Consider the following 19,811-nt stretch of genomic DNA (forward strand, 5'->3'; position numbering starts at 1 on the left):
AGCCAGCAAAAAATGGTTGCTCTTACTCTAGAAAACGATTAGCAAGACTACTATAGTTGTAATTTTCTTTTGTGCGAAAATTTTCTATTTGGTCACTGTTTGGTCAAAAATTTGGACAAACGTCTTAATCTTTCTTTACTGTACGTTTGTCACAAACGTGCAGTTGTCCCAATATTGAGAGAAATACATCTAATATACATCGCGCATTGAGTCTAACTTCAAAATATCCTGCATGTTGGAATAAAAAGCGTCAATGCTTCTAAATCTTTCAAACGATTTTCTTCCTGAGATTGTGAATCAAGCATGTCATTGTGTGTTTCTTGTAACTTTAGACAATATTGTTGATGCAACTTTCCCATCGCAGATAGAGAAGCCTTATCAATTAAATACTTCAATCGTTGCAAATTTCTGTTCAGCATTCGCTCATCCATCACAGCAATGGAGTTCAGGAAATTATGAATTTCTGTATCCATCTTCTGAAATGATTCCATCTGAGCTTCCTTTCCTTTTTTTATATCTTCATTTACATCGTTTTCTCTGCTCGTGTTTTCATTGTTGAGACGAAACTTTGGATTATGTTTCTTTCTTTCTAAATCCGCTAGAACAGGTATATGAAGTTGAAGCTTGAACCACTTTTTTGTTTCTTCAATCCCAAAAGAAAGCCAAGTGTTGAAGGTTTTGTCCCACTCAACATAAGCTTGGTCATCGTCAACATAAACTCCACTTTTCTTTGATATTAACCTCACCTTTTCTAGAGATTTTACTTCTGTTTCTTTTACATTGCTCTGGATTGATTGGCGAATACTTTTTAAAAATCTGTAATCAGATGTCATTAATGATTTAGTGAATGAATATAATTTCGTTGAATGTTGAGCGATAACGCCGTCGTAGTATTTTTTTACTTCTTTTCGCATATTTTCATTAAAAATGAGGATTATTTTACTTTTGGACAGCATAGCCTTTTCTAAAAAATCTTCCACACGTTTGTCAGGCATTTCCGAGGGCAGCAAAATGCACAAAATGCTTGATATTTCACGAAGTATGTTAACTTGCTTCTTAAAATTATGGGCATTTCCACGTAGATTGGCAAAGCAGATTTCATTTTTTAACGTGTTCTTGTCACATCCTCCCGGAAGATACCACACAAGTTCAACCAAACCATCAACGACTCTTCTTATAAAATCACCACCTTCCATGTTTTTATAAAAGAAAAATTCATGATCACCATTGCCATCACTGATTATTTTATTCATCAGAGACGATTTAGACATGATCACATCACCCACTCGGATAAATGACACTATGGGAAAAGGATGTTCTGTTGCGTACACCTCTTTTGACGAGTCATTGATTGAGGCACCTCTCCAAGACTTTGTTATTTTTTCCAACGCTGAAAGCAAGATAGTTTGCTTCTCCACTGGATCATCAGGATCAGGTAAAATAAAAGGAACGCTGAGCTGACATTCGCTAAGTTTAACAGCTATATATTGTCGTAAGAAATTGTCAGAACAATGAAAAATTCGCAACAAAGCATCCATTGGGTTGATTCCTTCCAAAGTAAATTCACGCACATGGTAGTTGGCCATCATTAACATTTGAAGAATATATTTTGGAATTTGGTCATGTGAGGTCAGTTTATCCTCAGTAAACTTTTGCATATCCAAAGTGCGTGCATTTTTTAAGGTAAATTTTGCCTCGTGTTTGAAGCTTTGGGAAGGTGTGCCTGGTTCATTCGTTGGTGCATCACTTTCAAAGAAAGAAAGAAATGTTTCAACACCTAAATTAAAATAAAATAAATAAAACCACATAGCAAAAATGAAGGGCGGCAGCAATGTTAGGTTCATATCATCAAAGCAATTTGTTTTACGGCGAACCAATGGGATCAAAATCTCTGATTTACTTAACTTGCAACATTTATCAATGGTGTAACCAATTTCATAACTGTTGGATGGGGAGAGGGGACAATTTTCATATACGAATGTTATATGATTAATGAAATATCCTTAAAATCAATGAATATAAGCCTCTTTCCATAATTATCGAGTCTATCTACGCCATTGACATTTACTTTGAATATCAACCAGCACTTCCATCAACTGTCCCGCAAATGTTGACGCAATCAGGCTCTCCGTACAAATAACCAAAAATTACATATGCGCAAAGTGCAACAATCTTCATCTTTTCGCTTGTTACTCTTACATATGAGTGTAAAGCGGTATTGTCGATGCCTATTTCATGAACACAACAAACTTTTAATAAAATATTTTGACATGTTCAACATCTTATGATGCCATCTTTAAAAGATATGATAATGTGTTATAAGCTTTAAATTTGTTACAATGAGTAACATTGCATTAACATTGCAAGTATTTAATAATGATTGCATAGAGTATTTTCACTGTCCGCCAATTAACTTTTGACTTCGTTGTTTACTAATTTTACAGCTTTCTCACTTGAGATAAGCTTTCTTATTTCTGCATGGTTACCTAGGTAAAGCTTAATTGCTCTACCCTCTTGTTGTAATTTCATACAACATTAGCCATCGTGCTCTGGGGTGAGAAAACGTTAAGTAAAAAGAATGTATTTTTTTTAAAATTCAAATATTTACCAATAATGTTGGTATTACATTGGCAGAACGACAAAAGCTTAAAATGACAGAGAATTTAAGTACATGGTACAAATTAATCAGTGGGTAATAAATGGTCGTACCCTTCACACTTTCTCTGCCATCTTTTGAAGAACATTTCTTTTTCTCAACGCTTTTATCTCCATTAACATGTTGAAATCTTTTTCTTTCGTCGTTTTTATTTCGTTTATTCACATTGCTGACAACTTTAAAACCAATAAAGTAGGCTTAATTACTTGTGTTTCCAACAAACTGTTCAGCCTGTTTGAAATAATTTTCTACCTACTTATCATACATACCATTCTCAGATTTTCTTTCAAATGATGATAAATTGAAATTGTTCTTCTGGAATATTTTAGTGTGGCTTCTTTCTTCACTTGTTTGTCTTTCGTCCAGGTTATCTGGTCGTTCTCTTCTGATGACTAATTTCCAGACTAAAAGTATAGTTTCTCAATTTCTAAATTTCCGGTAAAATTGTATGTTGCATTAGTTGTAGCATTTACTCAAATTTCTTCTTATAGCACCTCGTCATGGGTTCGAATCCCGTTGAGTCACCTGAATTTTTCAGGTGCATGAGACAATTGCTTAAATTGTCCAGCAAAGTGCGAAGATCATATCTTCGTTTAAATATATAATGTTATAAACTTGAAAACAATTTTCTAATCATTATAAAATAATCAAAAAGTAAAAACAAAATTTTCTCAAGTTTTAAAAGCAAATGAAAACCAACTGCAATATCTTAATGCGCTCGGTCATGCAGTTTAATCTTCATATGATAGAATCCTTCATTTCGGTTTATGACAGTTTAAGCAAATGCTTATTCTTACAGTCACAATCAAAACGCCCAACATCAGCAGAACAGTAACACATTACATCCTTAAATCATGACGTATGAAAACATCCTCTTATGCGTATCAATAAAATGAATATATAACGAATATATAATATTATATCAAAAATTACTAATCAGCTTTTACGAAGTCAACACAAAAATATTTAGTAAGATTTCATGTCACAACTAAAAGACTGAAGTCAATAAAGGTTACTGTGCTCTAGCTCATATAGACAAGTGATATTTTCTTCAGTCAAAGCAAAGAACAGTAATACATGAATAATATAAAACAATTACTTAACAAGTATTGTAATAATACTAGACCACATTATTCATAAAAAAACATCAACTGCTTCATGTTACACGCAACTACATACCTCTTCTAAACTCTGTGTCATCGTCCAGATTAACTCCGTGTTGTCGTCCAGACGCATCATCCTCTTTCACGCTATCATCTGTGAACTTATCATAATGTTGTTTTTCCATTGTTCATTTGAATATACATTAACTACAAAGACAAAAAATTTTAATGCAATAATTCATTTTAAAGTTCTCGTATAAAACTTTCAGTTGTATCTCTTTGCTGAGTTTCAATCCTATACAGTACCTATTAGAACTAACTCAGCTTGCAAAATTTCAAGCAATATGAAAATTCCACGACGCATTCCAGATACCGGATTTATTTTAAAACATGCTTCGAAAGTGACGCGATTGCAATTATTAAAGTGTGGCATTTCTTAGAGAGGCTTTTAACTCAAAAGTTTTCAATAATTGTGTTTGAGTCAAATTATGTTATTGAGTATATTCCAGTGAAATCAATTAATGAATATGATGAACAATTGGTAGGACATTATGCTCCCATTCAGGTTTCATAATTGATTGTAACATTTCTCAATAAAATTTCGCAAGAAAGCAAAGTTTGAGAAGTAGTCTGGGATAAGAATGCTAGAGCCAAAAGTTACAGTTATTTATCAAAGCAGGACCACATCTAAAGCATGAGCGACAATTCTTCCAGACGATTTGACCCGAATTAGAGACAAAAACACTCATTTAAATTCGATTACAAAGAGCCCTTGCTCGCAAAGATATAATGAATAACGCGCAGATTAATATTTCCACTTACTTATTGAAAGAATAAGTAATGTAATATTTTCACATGCTGTTGTTTTACTTGTTTATCTCATAATTTAAAAATATTAGCAGGTTAAACAACCAAGAAATGCCTGAAATTTGCACTTATAGAGTTGCTTACAGCGACTGTGTTATTTAATTAATAATTTATTTATCATGACTGCAGACTGCTGTGAGTTACAATCTAGCATTTATACCTGCTTTGATAAGATTCGTCTTTTCATTAGAATTTACTTATCACGACAAAGCTTTTTTGCTTTAAGAAGCAATACGATCATAAGCGATCCATTTTTTCCCTTTGCAGCGTAATGTACACAAGCTTGAAGAATTAATACCATAGCTCACACCTTGTTGTGTTGCCTTAATCAACCTACAACCTTCGAAAATGTTGCTTCAAGCCCATATCATATTTAATGACTTATTGGAAAAGCAGCTCAATTATTTTTCATATATTGATGAAAGCCACCCTTTTACGATTAATATGCAATTTAACTCACCAACTATATTAATTAGGGATACGCCCTTTTTCGCAACTATGTTAATAACCAGGACAAGCAGACAATTTTAAGTAAAACAAAATAAAACAAATTCCGAAAACGGACATATCGTTTTCTTGATATTCAAGATAAAACAAGAGTTTTAAAAGAAAAGATGGTTTAATATTTCGTTTTTATTTTATAGACATCATCAGACTAATAGTTTACAATGAAGACTATTACACTTCCCTCTTGCACTTAAATCACTTCCCCTTGCTAACATATTATAGGCTTCAAATTTCGTCTAAGGCCTGTGTCTATGGAGCCAAGTTACCCGGCTGAGCGAGTTACTCGCTCAACCGGGTTTGACAAAGTGAAACCGGTGTGTAAGCGAGTTACACAAACCGAGATATCGGCAAGGCAAGTTACTCGGATGTGTCATATAAACGATTCACCGGGAAATGCATTTATTTTATATAAGGGCCGAGTTACCCGGCTAGGTGAGTAACTCGCTCAGCCGGGTAACTCAGCTCCATAGACACAGGCCCTTAGAAGAATTTTGAAGCCTATAATATGTTTGCAAGGGGAAGAATTGTATAGCTTTTACATTAGAATACGTACATTAAATTTATTCAGCGCTCTCATCTTATATCAATAATTAAGAAGATACTTCAAATGCCTTTAAAGTGCACCATAAATCACTTCCGCTTGCAAACATATTATAGGCTTCAAAATTTTTCTAAGGGCCAGTTTCCATGGAGCCAAACTAGAGTGCTTAATAACATTAATTTTAGTGAATTATGCTCTGGTATGTTTTGACATGTCAGAAAGATGTTTAGTTTGAACTTGGAAGTAATTAATTTTATATCTGTAAGCAGACTATACTCGTTGTATAGAACTGAAAGTTTCTGTACACGTCTTTATCTATCTGCATGGAGGATTATATGATTCACGTTGTTCTTCTCGGTCCTCACGTGAATGTTTTGGTGGTTTACTTTAAGGTCTACACATTCAACAGGACATAAGATTGACGTAAATTTGTTATTTTAATTTCTCAAGCAAGTTTCGATTAAACATGAGATGTTGTTTTCCAAAGTATTCATACAATCTTTTTGCAACAGTTTCTAAACATTTTAATGAATTTAAATTCAAGTACCATGCAATTCAAATATCGTATCATCCAGACTTTGCACCATTTTGCTGTGTAATCTTACTTTTTATTATTGATCTTTGTTGTTAGATCCGTATCAGTTATTCTTTCAATAATTTCTTATAGAAAAAACACTAAAAATCGCAAATCTGCAGTTCTTATTTGCAGTTAATGAGCGTACTCCGTAATGAAACATTAATTCTTACTTATAGCAGCAAGATCAACTTAACTGAAAGACCATGTAATTCAAATATAGACAAGCTTGTATTTTTGCACAATTAAATATTTTAAAGTGAAACTGAAAAACTTTGATCAAAGTCTAAGTATACGCCCAATAATATAATTCAAATTTCCAACCACACATTACTTTCATTAATTAGAGATACGCCTTGTTTCCTATGCCTTAAATTTCTACAAACAAGTAAATTTGCAAATTGGTGTTCCAATCATTTGACAAAACAAGCTTTGATAAATATAAAGGTTCTTTACTAATTAACATAACTACATTTAATTGTTTTCGCGATCTTATCTCTGAAATTTTATCCCTCAACAATTATAATTTTCAAATTAACTTAGCTACATATGCAGTTGCAACCATCAAACAAGTTTCGTTTGAAAGAAAAATTTTGAAATATCTTATGATTTACTTAGCTTAGTCCTATATCTTTGAAACGTTTTAGTAAACTTGTAATGCTTATATGGAAATACACCTTCAATATGTCTGTTTTTAAGGCAGGTTGAAATCAATTTGCCAACTAAAGAACCGTCGTTTTAGAATTCAGTCATTGGGTTTTACTCATATGACCTTGTTTAACAAAGAATGTTTGCTAAAGCTTTTAAGTCCTAACATTGTCAAGAGAAGACAAGCGACTAAAACTGAGAAGCAACTCGACCATCATCCATACTTTTTTACAGGTTTCCTAACATCATGTATTTAAAACAAAGAATTATAAGACTATAACTCATACTTTATGAAAGCATTAGTTTATTTTAGTCTACAAGCAAATACTAAAGAACCATTTATGTTCTTCATTTAACAACCTTACATTAACATTAATGAGTTCTTGGAAGAACCTCCCACTCATATAACGACACCGAATACGCGTACTCATATAAGTACACGTCACCGAATTATAACTTCTATTGATATGTGATATATCTTAAAAAGCTTCATGTAGAGTGCTTAATAACATTAATAGTAGTCAATTATGTTCTGGTATGTTTTGACATGTCAAAAAGATGTTTAGTCTGAACTTTGAAGTAATGAACTTTATATCTGTAAGCAGACTATACTCGTTGTATAGAACTGAAAGTTTCTGTACACGTCTTTAATCTATCTTCATGGAGGATTATGTGATTCACGATGTTCTGCTCGGTCCTCACGTGATTGTTTTGGCGGTTTACTTTAAAGTCTACACATTCAACAGGACATAAAATTGACGTTAATTTGTTACTTTAATTTTTCGAGCAAGTTTCGATCAAACATCATATGTTGTTTTCCAAAGTATTCGTACAATCTATGTGCAATCTTTTTTTTACATTTTAATTATTGTGAATTCAAGTACCATGCAATTCAAATATTGCATCACCCAGACTCTGAAGGCATAGTAATATGGAGACGAATTTTGTTCAGAAGGAAAATAAATGAGCTGCTGATTTAATATTCTCTTCATAAAGATGCTTCCATAAACTAGTAATGGTTAGTAATTTAGATTCGAAATTAAGGCTATTAGGTAATAAAGTAAATGGTTTGAACCCGGGAGTATCGTTACATGTTTGTAAATGATGATCGTGCAGGTTGGTATAGTCCTGAGAAGGACTTGTTTTGTTGTTGTTGATTGACGTTTCGATAATCTTAGCGGTAATCATCTTTAGACAGTCAAAAGAGTAAGAGTCAATTTTTGACTCTGAAGATGACTACCGCTAAGGTTGTCGAAACGTCAATCAATAACAACAAAAACAGCTCTAAAGTAAGTTGAACTCGTTTTTGCAAAAAATATTTTAGTTTTAGAATCAACCTGATCATTATGCGTCAAACCTTCTTATATAGCATAAAAACACAAAACATGGCTTGTTGTAGCATCGAATCTTAACGATCCATGAGTTATGCTTTACAAATACATATCAAAACTGAATGTATGGCTCTTCTTTAGCGATTTGATTCATTAAACTTTAATGAGTTCTAGGAAGAACATTTCAGCTATGTAACTATATAATATATATATCACTGACCAAAAATTTATACTCATCTAAAGATGCTCGCAAAACAGGCTCATGCTAATATAGAGCGCATGAATACTTTAAAGTTTGTCACTGGAGCTTAAGTGTGCTTTGATGCCATGTCAAAGCAACCGTTTTGGTGTTTACTTCAAAGTTCCGACAGTAAACAGAGCATGAAATTGATGAATGTTTTGGTATTAATTGCTTATATGATCGAGTGATATTGTAAAGCATGGTTTTTAAATTGCGAACGCTGTAATATTTGTGAATGCGAATTTAAGATGTACAACTAAAAATATACAAGACTATCATGCTGAATTTCAAACAATTTCTATACTTATACAAGTAACTGTTTATAATGCTTATCTAAAGTTGAATAAAACTAATTGCTTTAACACAATATTTAAAGTTGCTACACAACGAAGTCTATTTTAGATAAAATTAACTCCGCAAAAGAGTTATCCCTTTTATAAATCTTTGAAACAACATTTACTGTCCTACAAAATAAGTCACCCATAGCTTTTGCTTTGTTTGTAGTATCCTTCACGTTGATGTTCGTAAACGCCTATTTAAGATGTTTACTTTATGTCATGTTGTATATTTTGAAGTTTTGTTTCTTACAGCCAACTATCTCAAAAATTTAAAGTTACTAAAGTTAGGATCATATAAAACTTCAAACTTCTGGCATCAATGATATCTTACATAATTAGTTTAAGCTACAATATAGTATCATCAAAACGAGTTTCATTTAAAATGAAATTATCCGATAGCTGTAGATTTGTCATGTTTATATGACAGAAAGTGTTTGAGAATCTGATTTTGATTTACAAGTAGACAGTAGCGACATGTTATATAAAAGTAGATTTGTTGAATTAAATATCCCTTCATATAAATGTGGCGCGTGAACACGAGAAACAAAAATCGCCATACTGAAGCATCACCATGAACATAAACTGAACATATTTGCGTGAACATAAATATGTTCAGTTAATGTTCATGGTGATGCTTCAGTAAACTTGTATAGTCAGAAATGCAGTTTCGAAATCTCGTTTGTATTTTTTACATTACACTTGTTTTAGAATTTGGACTTTGAAAATATACACTCAGAGTGACTTTACGTCTTAATCTTTTTACTTATCAGTGATACATACCCGATAAAAAGTGTTGCTTCAGTAAACTTGTAATTTCAGGAATGCAGTTTCATAGTTTGCATTTTGTAAATTACTTTTCTTCTAGAACTTGGATTTAATTTCAAATCATAGCAACTTTTCTCTTTCTCTCTTCCAATGCATTAAGATGAATTCATAATAGGAAGCACATGCAGATTTTTATCAAAGACAATTTTAAGAAATGTAAAATGCAACACATGCTTTAATCGTGGTAATAAAAGTGACTATAATTCAAAAGTCGCATATACTATTTGAAAAATGAGTTTAATTTAAGATAAAAACATCTCAACATCGATTTGTAATGCATTTTCTGTCTATCTTCAAGGCGATGCTTCGGTAAACTTGTAATGTAGGAATGCAGCTTCGAAATCTCGTTTGTATTTTTTAAATTACACTAACTTTAGAATTCGGACTTTAAAACTACTGTTAAAATGACTGCATACTTAATCTTTTCATTTATCACTGACACACACCCGATAAAAAGTGAAAGATAAAATAAAAGCAACACAACCACATGAATAGCAGGTGAATAATTGCGATTAAACTTCATACCTTAGTTCAGTATCAATTTTATTTATCCATGTGAGTTTCGTTGCATAAGCGCATTCAGATAACGGTTAAGATAACGACAAAGTAACACTTTCCTTCAACAAACTGTTTCATGAACATTAATGACATCCACGTAGAACATCTCAGTTATATAACTAAGTATACATCATTGACTAACAACAATTATCATTTAAATAAAAATAAATAACTAAGAAACTCATGCCGAGTGGATGATAATATTGGGACTAGCCAAATGCTGAAAAACGAGTGCATTGATACAAAAAATCGAGACGTTTTTACTTTTTACATGGTTTTTGCATAAAACTTAATTCTTTAATGCTCATAGATATCAGCATCATATCCTCTCATAGATATCAGCAATTGAGCCATGTTCGTTGTATGATACAAAAGCATATTTTATCAGTGCTATTGTGAGCACCAAACAATATGAGCGGGCGACATTGTTTATGAGTCTCAAGAGTATGGTGGTGAGTGAAACTTTAATATACCATAATCCTCGTCTCAAATGTCATAATCTTTGTCAAGGAAATTGTCGACAAAGAAATTGTCGTCATTTTTTACTTCATCATCTGGAGGAAATCCTGTTTTGTCACTTTGATACTTGCACCAGTTGTAAAATCTAAATCTTCCATAATCTTTATTGCACAATCGATGCCTGAAGCTAAATTTAAAAACAATTACTAAATGGTGGCTGGTCTTCAATACATGATGTCTTCATGAAAGAAATCTTATATTCAGCATTTTTTTAATATCCTTACAGACATAATCCATTTTTCTCATGTGACGTGTTGGTCTTTATCATTGCCCCGAAATTCAGCATGATATTTTTGCGTTTCAAATCAGCCAAAACTGGGCCATGTTGTTCTAACTTTAGGAGATTTTTCACATATTTTCACTCTTTATTAAAAACGAATTTTCAAATTATTCCTCAAAGCAAAAGTTGCCAGACTTATCATCATGAAAATTAAATCCTTTTTAACGGTTCGATACTTCATTAAAGCTTTTGGTTCAGCTCCTTGTCACTCTTGTTTGATAATGGAGCTAATACATATAAAATATTGTATTGGTTTGGTTTGTCATACCTTGTGGTAAAGAAAATTTTGGTGGATCTTCATCCTCCTCATTTTTAAAGTATTTCATCGCTTAATAATCTATTTTCTCATCAAAATTCAATGTTTTTCATTAATTTGGCAGCTTTGATTCATTGAAAACTTTTTAATTTTTTTGTGTTGAAATTGTGAAAGCAATGTCGATGATCCAGCAGAGTATTTCCATCTGTTCAGTAAAAAAACTGGAATAAAAAAAAATTCTACACAGACAATAATACAAATTTGGCTTTTCAAAATAATCATGTCAGACCACCGGCAAGATACCACATGCAAGCTCCACAAAACCATTCATGATTTTGCCTCTAAATTCACCATCTTTTATATTATTTCACTATTGCTATCACTGATAACATTATTCATCAGAAAAGATTTAGAAATGGTCATATTACCCACCTCAACGAAGCGCACTTCGGCAAACGGTTGTTTCGCAGCTAAAACTTCTTCGGTAGAATGCTTATACTCAAAGCAACTCTCCAGATTGCAAATTTAGTGAGTATCTAGTTAAAAAAGTTACTAGACCCCAGACAATCACAAGTTCTTTTTGTATTACTTAAACACGGCATGCGTGCAACAAACACGAAAGATGATTTTATATTATCTAAGATTTCCTATTTTAACTTTAGCTGATGTGACGCTATGGAACATTAAGACTATGAACATTAATTTAGGAAATGATTTGGTAACAGTTACATAAACACATTTCACAGATTTGTAAGCTTCTGCAAAGATGAAAAATAGAGCTATTTTTTCTCTTTCACAACGCTAAAACACCTAAAATATAAGATGTTTCAAAAAAGGGCTCAGTAAGACTTTCTCATGCAGTGTTTGCTTTGACTAAGAAAAATTCAATCAAAACACGTTGTTTCCTTTGATTTAGGGCCCATTCACACTAACACTTTAAATCGACTTGAAATCGATTCGAGTCCGTATGAGGGCTAATGTGAACACTTGCAAGTGATGCGAAAATGAATTCGATCCAAACTAACTTGGGGCACTTGAAAAGGTGGTCTCGAATCGGATTAGTTTAATACGCATGATAATGTTAACATGCAACACGAATAGGATCAGATCAGTATTGATCAATCACATGTTTTTAGTTTAGTAACCAGACTTTTCGTGCGGTCATACATGTCACGTGTTCTTTTTACTGTGTTTGCTTGCAGCAATATTTTACAATTTTACTTATAAGCAAAAAGAAACGCGACGCGCCTTGCATTCTTTTGAAAGTATTGCAGCATTTTTTTGTATCACTCTCGATCTTTTGGCTGTTTTTTGCGTTCTTTTGGTATTCTCGTAAAAATATGCCCATTGCAGTAATCTCCGCCATTTATATTCGTTAAATATTTTTATTATCAAAGATTCAATGATAGTTTAGGAAAGGCGCTAAAATGTAATATCAATAATGTGAAGCAAATGTAAACATTAAATTTACTTAAATTATAGATTCTAAAGTATGTACCCACAATACCCTATAATTACACTAAAATACCTGCTGACCCATATCTATCCTTTTGACTTTCTTATGATACTATGTTATCAAGCGAAAAATAATGCGGATAAAACTTAAACTGTGAACACTCGTGTTTTTTCATTTTAATAAGAATCGAATTCGAATCAATTAATTCTATTAGCAAACGAATTAAGTGTGAATGGGTCCTTAATCAGTCAATAAGAGATATTATCTTTTTGTGGTTTTCATATCAACCATGCAGGTGTCTCAAAAAAAAATATATCATATTTTATTGTTATCAACCGACATGGTGGATCACTTTCCCGTGAATTATACATGAAAAATATGAATATGATTCAAATGTTGTACAGGTATTGTGGTTGTATTGTTTCATATTACGACATTTTGCAACGAAAATACAGGTTATGCAATAACACATATCCGTGTAGATAATAAAATGTTTACATTTTATATAAATTTTTACATGTTTAAGAAAAGTAAACGATAATTGATGTACAGAAGTATCGTCAGAAAAATTAACTAATAATTGACGGTCTCATACGTTATTAAGACTCGTGCACAACATACATCTTACGAAATTACAATCTAGAGAATTACCCTTAGTTACAAGACTTTAAAATAAAAATTATGTGCAACAAATAACGTTAAGAATCACTACTTATGCTGCTTTTCTAATTAAATTGAAGCAATTAATTGAAGTCTATAAGATTAAATTATGACTCATGTTATTAAAGGAATAATTTAGCGACAAAAGAATTTGTCGAACAAGCCACAGCACTTTTTGTGACAGAAACATATATCACGACAAAATTCGAAATGAACGTTTAGCAACAAAAAATTTTATCGACTTCGATTATAACAATCGTCTCTTTTCACCAATAAGTCAGTATCATATTGCTTTTCCACCACGACCTCCATAAAGAAAAGATCTTTGCACGTAATGTTGAAAGCCCATTCGATATTTATCATAAATAAGATGTAAAGTGTATCTTGACTCTCACCATTGCCATTTGATGTTCTTTTATGTTGACAATGTGATTAGTTTTCGTCATAGTGAATATGTTATTTTGTTTGTCTTTCTAACAATTATAGCTAAGACCAGCACAACAAAATAAATTGTACTTAAAATTGTTAATTATCGTTACATTATTTATTCGATGTTTTGGAAGGTAACTTACTTGTAGTTTATATAGTCACTAAATGAATATTTAACTGGATGTTTTTTAATAAGTGCAGATTACATAGTTAAATAATAAGTTGTATAATTATAAATTATAAGATTACATAGTTAAATTATAAGGTTGTTAAATTATAAGTATAGTTCTAAACGAATTGATCGCCATTTTTCATTAAAGCATTGGTAGGTAACAATACAAAAATTTAATGACAACATTTTTAGTCTACTTCTTTAAACATTTATTTAACAAAAACACATCAAATGATTCCGGTACTGATCTAATTATATTTCAACAAAAACGAGTTAAAACAGAGTTACAAAAAAGAAAATTGTTTAAAAATCGACTTCAGGTGATGTTTTTGATGAAGATTTTTATAAGTTGTATTTCTCCTTCAGTTGTTTTACGGCCTCATTGAAGGTCACATTTTTCCAGCTCGAAGGTATTTCTGCTTCCTTTGCTCCATAATGTTCCGCCAATTGTTCCGAAAACTTTACCATGAACCATTGCCAATATTTAGAAGCTTCAAATGAGGTATCTGGAGGAATTTTCCACGACTTGTAGTAATCGTTTACTGACTGATAATCTTTGTAGGGACGTGGTTCCCAATTTGTGTCAACGTTTTGAAATGTTTCATTTCCAGCTACTTTAAATGTGCAAATATCGGAAACCAAAATCTTAGTGTTGATATAGCGATAACCTGTCAAAGCCAAAGGACGGTGTATTTCTGTGGAGTATTGTTGGTGTATTTCTGTCTCGTTTTCATCATAGTTTAAAAGGTTTGATTGCTCCATAGTCTTATCACACAAAGCTTTACAAAATGGACAAACAGCCCGACACCCAAACAATAACTTTGAACGCCTTTCGTGGGGTGCTGGCTGCCAATTACTAATAGTTTCACTATTCAATTCAGCATCGGTAAGTTCTTGTACAAAGTTTTCGACTAACTCACGAACTTCTTTGTCAAATAAATCAGTTTCTTTTAAATCTTCATCCATTGTAGCGACACCAAACATTTCTTTCGTGATGGCAAGAGAAGAACACTGTTCCACAAACTTTTTAATCCAGTTCGTTACTTTCCAACTCTCGCTTCCTTGTTCGATTTCATCTCTAGCTTGCTGATTTGCATTTTCAATGGCAGAAAAAATATTTGACTTCAACTTCTCTCCTTCTTTTTTCAACAAAATCGGATGAGATTCGATCCTGTGTTCAAGCAAAAGTCTTCCACGTATTCCTTTAATTTATTTTCCAAAATTGAATAGGATTCTCCAAATAAGGAACAAACACTTCAAAACTAGGGTTTCCTCCAAGTTGAATCAAAACACTGGCGTGAAAATGACCCTTGCTACTAAACATGTTCTTTGTCGAAAGCTTAGTATCAACTGCTGTTATAATGCCTTTGTTAAGTTCTGACATTATTGGGTCACGAAGCACATCAACCAATGACGTGGCAGCCAAAACTTCTTTCTCCATCTCTTTGCAAAGGTTGATAAAATACTTTTCCAGCCTTGGTCTTAATGTTTTTTCAAGATTCTTTTGAATATCACGCTCTTCAACATAACGGTCTTCCATTTTATCAAAAATAGGAAAGGCACGGGCAAATGTGTATAACAGTATGTCACATACTAATGGTTTTTTAAACTTCATTTTCTGTTTCTCTGTTTCTTTATCAATAGTAGAAATGATTTCATCATACATTGTTATAAGATCATTATTGGTAAATCTAACAGCAATGTTGGAAACTCTCTCTGCAAACTGCTCTCCTTTAGAGATAACTTTATTTTTGATAACATTTGCCCTTGACACAGCGTCGTGTATGAACCAATGATACATGTTTTGGACCACTTTCGAACCCCACCCTCCAATAAATGCAAGCATATTTCTATCAATGACAGGATCAACATTAAAAAAAGCAGAAATTCTATATTCTTTTGGTTTTAGTTTCGTTATCATGTCAGCACTAAGATCACAATTTTCTGGTAGAAGAACATAAACCATATATTCATTGACATCACGCTTTACTTCGTCACAAAGGGGAACTTCGCCAATCCATTCTTTCCATCCTTTTTGAAATGCTGCTTTACATTCTTCTTCGTCATTTGTTTTTTGAGATGACACTAAATTTTTTGCTCTGTCCAAAAGTTGTTTTTCATAATTTTTTTTCCTTTCTTCTACATCTTGTTGTTGCTGCAGATGGTGGAAGGTTGCCTCACAATTTTCTATAACAGACGATTCCTGATTTCGTTTGAACCTTTTAATTTTATCCATCACGTCTTCTTTCCATTGGTCAAGGGTAGATTTATCTTCACTGCTTTCAAAAAACATCTGCATTTCTTTCTCCATTTTCGTCTTGAGTTCTTCTGCCTCTGCAAATATACGTCTTTTATTGCTCATCCAACATTTATTTCGTTCTTTTCGTGTTGTGCATCTTTTTAAGTCTCTTTCAATACTTCTTTCAATTTCAGCCATTCCATTTACCATTAGTTTTACTGATTCTTTGAAAAGTTTTTTATCTAATGATGCATAAGCTCTGACTTCGATCACATTTCGGAAACTGAAAATGAAGTTTTCTTTTAGCATGGCTTGCCATAGATCTTTAACTCGTTTACGGAATGAAGAGAGAGTTAGCTTGACCACTTCTTTTGAGCACATTAGCTGAATAATATTTTCCTTTACTTTTTGCAAGTCTCTACCATAATTTGGGTTTATCGGAGCCATGGGAGGACTTCCTTTCAATAGACTTGGTATGTAAAATACGTCTTTATTTTCATCAAATGCCATTATGTCATCTAATTTTTCGAACTGATCTTCACAATTTTCTTGTATTGCTGCAAGCTTTGCCATATTGTCTAGATTTTGTTTTAGATTTCGCCTATCCATCATTAACTTATCTGCAGCGTCATTAGCAGCAACATTTTGATGGACGATCTTGCATGATTTCTTGTCTTTAAGAAGTTTCATTTTCAAGAAAGCATGAACAGCCATCGCCAAAAATTCTTTCATTTCATTATAGTTTTCACCAAAGATATTGACAATCATGACATCAGCCACACCAACAGCAAAAGTTGCCAATTCATTATCGTGTTCTCTCACTATTGGGTCAGCCATTCCTTTCAGACCTTCAGTATCAATGATCAACACATAATCACAATTTGAGTCATATTTAAGTTGTTCACTAAGTGGAACAAGACTAGCAAAAGCACCACGAGTACATCTTCCTGCACTTACAGGAAATTCTAAACCAAATATTGTATTTAACATTGTCGATTTACCGGAACTTTGAATACCTAACACAGAAATGACGTAAATGCTTGCGTTATTTGTTTGCATTTCTAATGTCTCCGTAGTGTCTCCAATTTGTTCTTGAATGCATCAATAAAATATGTTACATTTTTGCCTTCCCAAACATCCACAACTATACTCAAAGCTGATTTTGTTATTGCTTCCATCACCGTTAGAGACTGAAGGTTGTGCTCAAAGAAAATAATGTATCCTTTACAAAGGATAATAATGTGCAAATATTTTTTCTTCTACAGAATATTCTAGACAGTCTTCATTACAGTCATTAGTAGATAGCAGGCCATTCTAGAATGTGTTTAAGTATTCATTGTTAGAAAAAAATACAAACACAACAAAATTCTTTTGACATGTTTAAGTAAGTTCGTACAGCATTTTTCATCGCAAATTTACAATCGCTTTTATTCAATAATGACTTTACCCCACCATTGATGTAAACATTAACCAATTTGGCTGCTAATTTACTCAACACTAATCAAATGTACACATTTTATCTTGCATAAAACAAAAATAACATTCAATAACATCTGCAAAACAACAAAATACTTTAAAATATTCATATAAAAGAACGGAAAATAATAAGATTTTGTGAAATTTTAATTAGATCAGTTGATGACTTTGCGCCACTCGGCCACAGTATTGAAACAAACAGTAGGTTCATTTTACTGTGTAATCCGCTGTGTAATTAATTAGATTACTGGCTGCAGCTAGCCACCTAGCTCACGGCTCCTATTGGTCAGAAAAAGTAATTTACAGGCTACCACTATACTAATCACATGCGTAATAAGACATGTGCTTGATATCTCACAGTCAAAATTCGGCCAGTGTTGTTTGCAGAAATTATCATCAATAACAAAAATGGAATTTAAGGCACAAGAGTTTTGTTGTCTTTCATTTCAGCTTCAAGCTGTTGATGTTCATATAAAGAATGAAAATCATCGTTGTTTTCAAATTTTAGAAACACTTCTCATTCACTCGTCCAAAGTAGACACAAAATTGTAACCAGGTTTAAATAATCCTTTTGGGGGCAAGGTCTTCCCCGTGTTTTTACCGGTTTGACGTGAGACGTTGGCGATTTTACGTCAGTAGAATGTGAAACATACAGCCAAGCCTAGTTATAAATTGTTCTATGACATCATTTTTATTCACTTTTTTTGTAAATTACTTTTCTTTCAGAACTTAGATTTAAGCTTATTTTGAAATCATAGAAGCTTTCCTCCTACTCTTTCCGATGCATTAAGATGAATTTATGATAATAGAAAGCACATGCAGATTTTCATTGAAGACAATGTTAAGAAATGTAAAATGAAAGCTTTAATCGTGGCAACAAAATTGACCATGATTCAAAAAACGCTTATAGTATTAGAAAATATGAGTTTAATTTGGGATAAAAACATTGAACATCGATTTGTCATGCATGTTCATTTTATCTTCATGGCGATGCTTCAGTAAACTTGTAATGTCAGGAATGCAGTTTCGAAATCTCGTTTGTATTTTCTAAATTACACTTAGTTTTAGAACTCGGACTTTAAAACTACTGTTAAAATGACTGCATGCTTAATCTTTTCATTTATCACTGACACATACCCGATAAAAAGTGAAAGATAAAATAAAAGCAGCACAACCACATGAATAGCAGGTAAATAATTGCGATTAAACTTCATACCTTAAATCAGTATCAATTCTTTTGATCCATGCGAGTTTTGTTGCATAAGCGCATTCGGATAACGAACAAAAATAAAGCAAAGTAAGACTTTCCTTCAACAAATTGTTTCATCAACATTAATGACTTCCACGTAGAACATCTCAGTTATAAAACTAAGTATACATCACTGACTAACAACAATTATCATTTAAATAAAAATACATAACTAAGAACCTCATGCAGAGTGCATGATAACATTGGGACTACCTAAATGCTAAAAAACGGGTGCATTGATGCAAAAAATCGAGACGTTTATACTTTTTACTTATTTTTTTCCTGAAGCTTAATTCTTTCATACTCATAGACATCAGCAACATATTCTCTCGTAGATATAGGCAATTGAGCCATGTTCGTTGTTTGATACAAAAGAATATTTTATCAGTGCTATTTTGAGCATCAAACAACATTAGTGGGCGACATTGTTTATGAGTCTCAAGAGTATGGTGGTGAGTCAAACTTTAATATATCATAATACTCGTCTTAAATACCATAATCTTTGTCAAGAAAATTGTCGAAGAAGAAATCGTCGTCATTTTTTACCTCATCATCTGGAGGAAATCATGTTTTCTCACTTTGATAGTTGCACTAGTTGTAAAATTTAAATCTTCTATAATCTTTATTGCACAATCGATGCCAGAAGCTAAATATAAAAACAATTACAAAATGGTGGTTGGTGTTCAATACATGATGTCTTCATGAAAGAAATGTTATGTTCAGCATTTTTTTTAATATCCTTACAGACATCATCCATTTTTCTCATGTGACGTGTTGGTCTTTATCATTGCCCCAAAATTTAGCATGATATTTTTGCGTTTCAAATCAGCCAAAACTGTGCCATGTTATTCTAACTTTAGAAGATTTTTCACCTCTTTCACTCTTT

General features: G+C 32.4%; 2 protein-coding genes across 5 annotated transcripts in view; both read right to left on the bottom strand.

Annotated features, from left to right (window-relative positions):
- Positions 1–10,281, bottom strand: part of LOC124444980 (interferon-induced very large GTPase 1-like) — a 45,935-nt gene extending 35,654 nt beyond the window's left edge. The window contains exons 1-4 of one of the 3 annotated variants that reach the window (XM_046995682.1): positions 10,157–10,281; positions 3,836–3,966; positions 2,926–3,060; positions 2,710–2,832 (exon numbers count right to left, since the gene is read on the bottom strand). In XM_046995682.1, coding sequence (XP_046851638.1) covers positions 2,710–2,832; positions 2,926–3,060; positions 3,836–3,944 — 367 coding nt within the window. In that variant the 5' untranslated portion in view covers positions 3,945–3,966; positions 10,157–10,281. The remainder of the gene's footprint in view (positions 1–2,709; positions 2,833–2,925; positions 3,061–3,835; positions 3,967–10,156) is intronic. The other 2 variants (XM_046995683.1, XM_046995685.1) reach the window with 2 other exon arrangements.
- A 1,289-nt stretch (positions 10,282–11,570) lies between these two features.
- LOC124444367 (interferon-induced very large GTPase 1-like) lies at positions 11,571–19,125 on the bottom strand. Of its 2 annotated transcripts, none has more exons than XR_006947947.1 (2): positions 18,893–19,125; positions 11,571–11,583 (listed from the first exon to the last, which is right to left on the bottom strand). XR_006947947.1 is itself a non-coding variant. In XM_046994963.1 (2 exons), exon 2 carries the CDS (start codon positions 17,257–17,259, stop codon positions 15,166–15,168), a length of 2,094 nt encoding a protein of 697 aa, XP_046850919.1. In that variant the 5' UTR covers positions 17,260–17,514; positions 18,893–19,125; the 3' UTR covers positions 14,147–15,165. The 2 variants fall into 2 exon arrangements, 1 of the variants encoding a protein (XP_046850919.1); XM_046994963.1 differs by lacking the exon at positions 11,571–11,583 and adding an exon at positions 14,147–17,514.
- Between the last annotated feature and the right edge of the window lie 686 nt (positions 19,126–19,811).

Source organism: Xenia sp. Carnegie-2017, unplaced genomic scaffold, assembly GCF_021976095.1.
Source record: "Xenia sp. Carnegie-2017 unplaced genomic scaffold, XeniaSp_v1 HiC_scaffold_21, whole genome shotgun sequence".
In the NCBI taxonomy this organism is placed as follows: Eukaryota; Metazoa; Cnidaria; class Anthozoa; order Malacalcyonacea; family Xeniidae; genus Xenia; species Xenia sp. Carnegie-2017.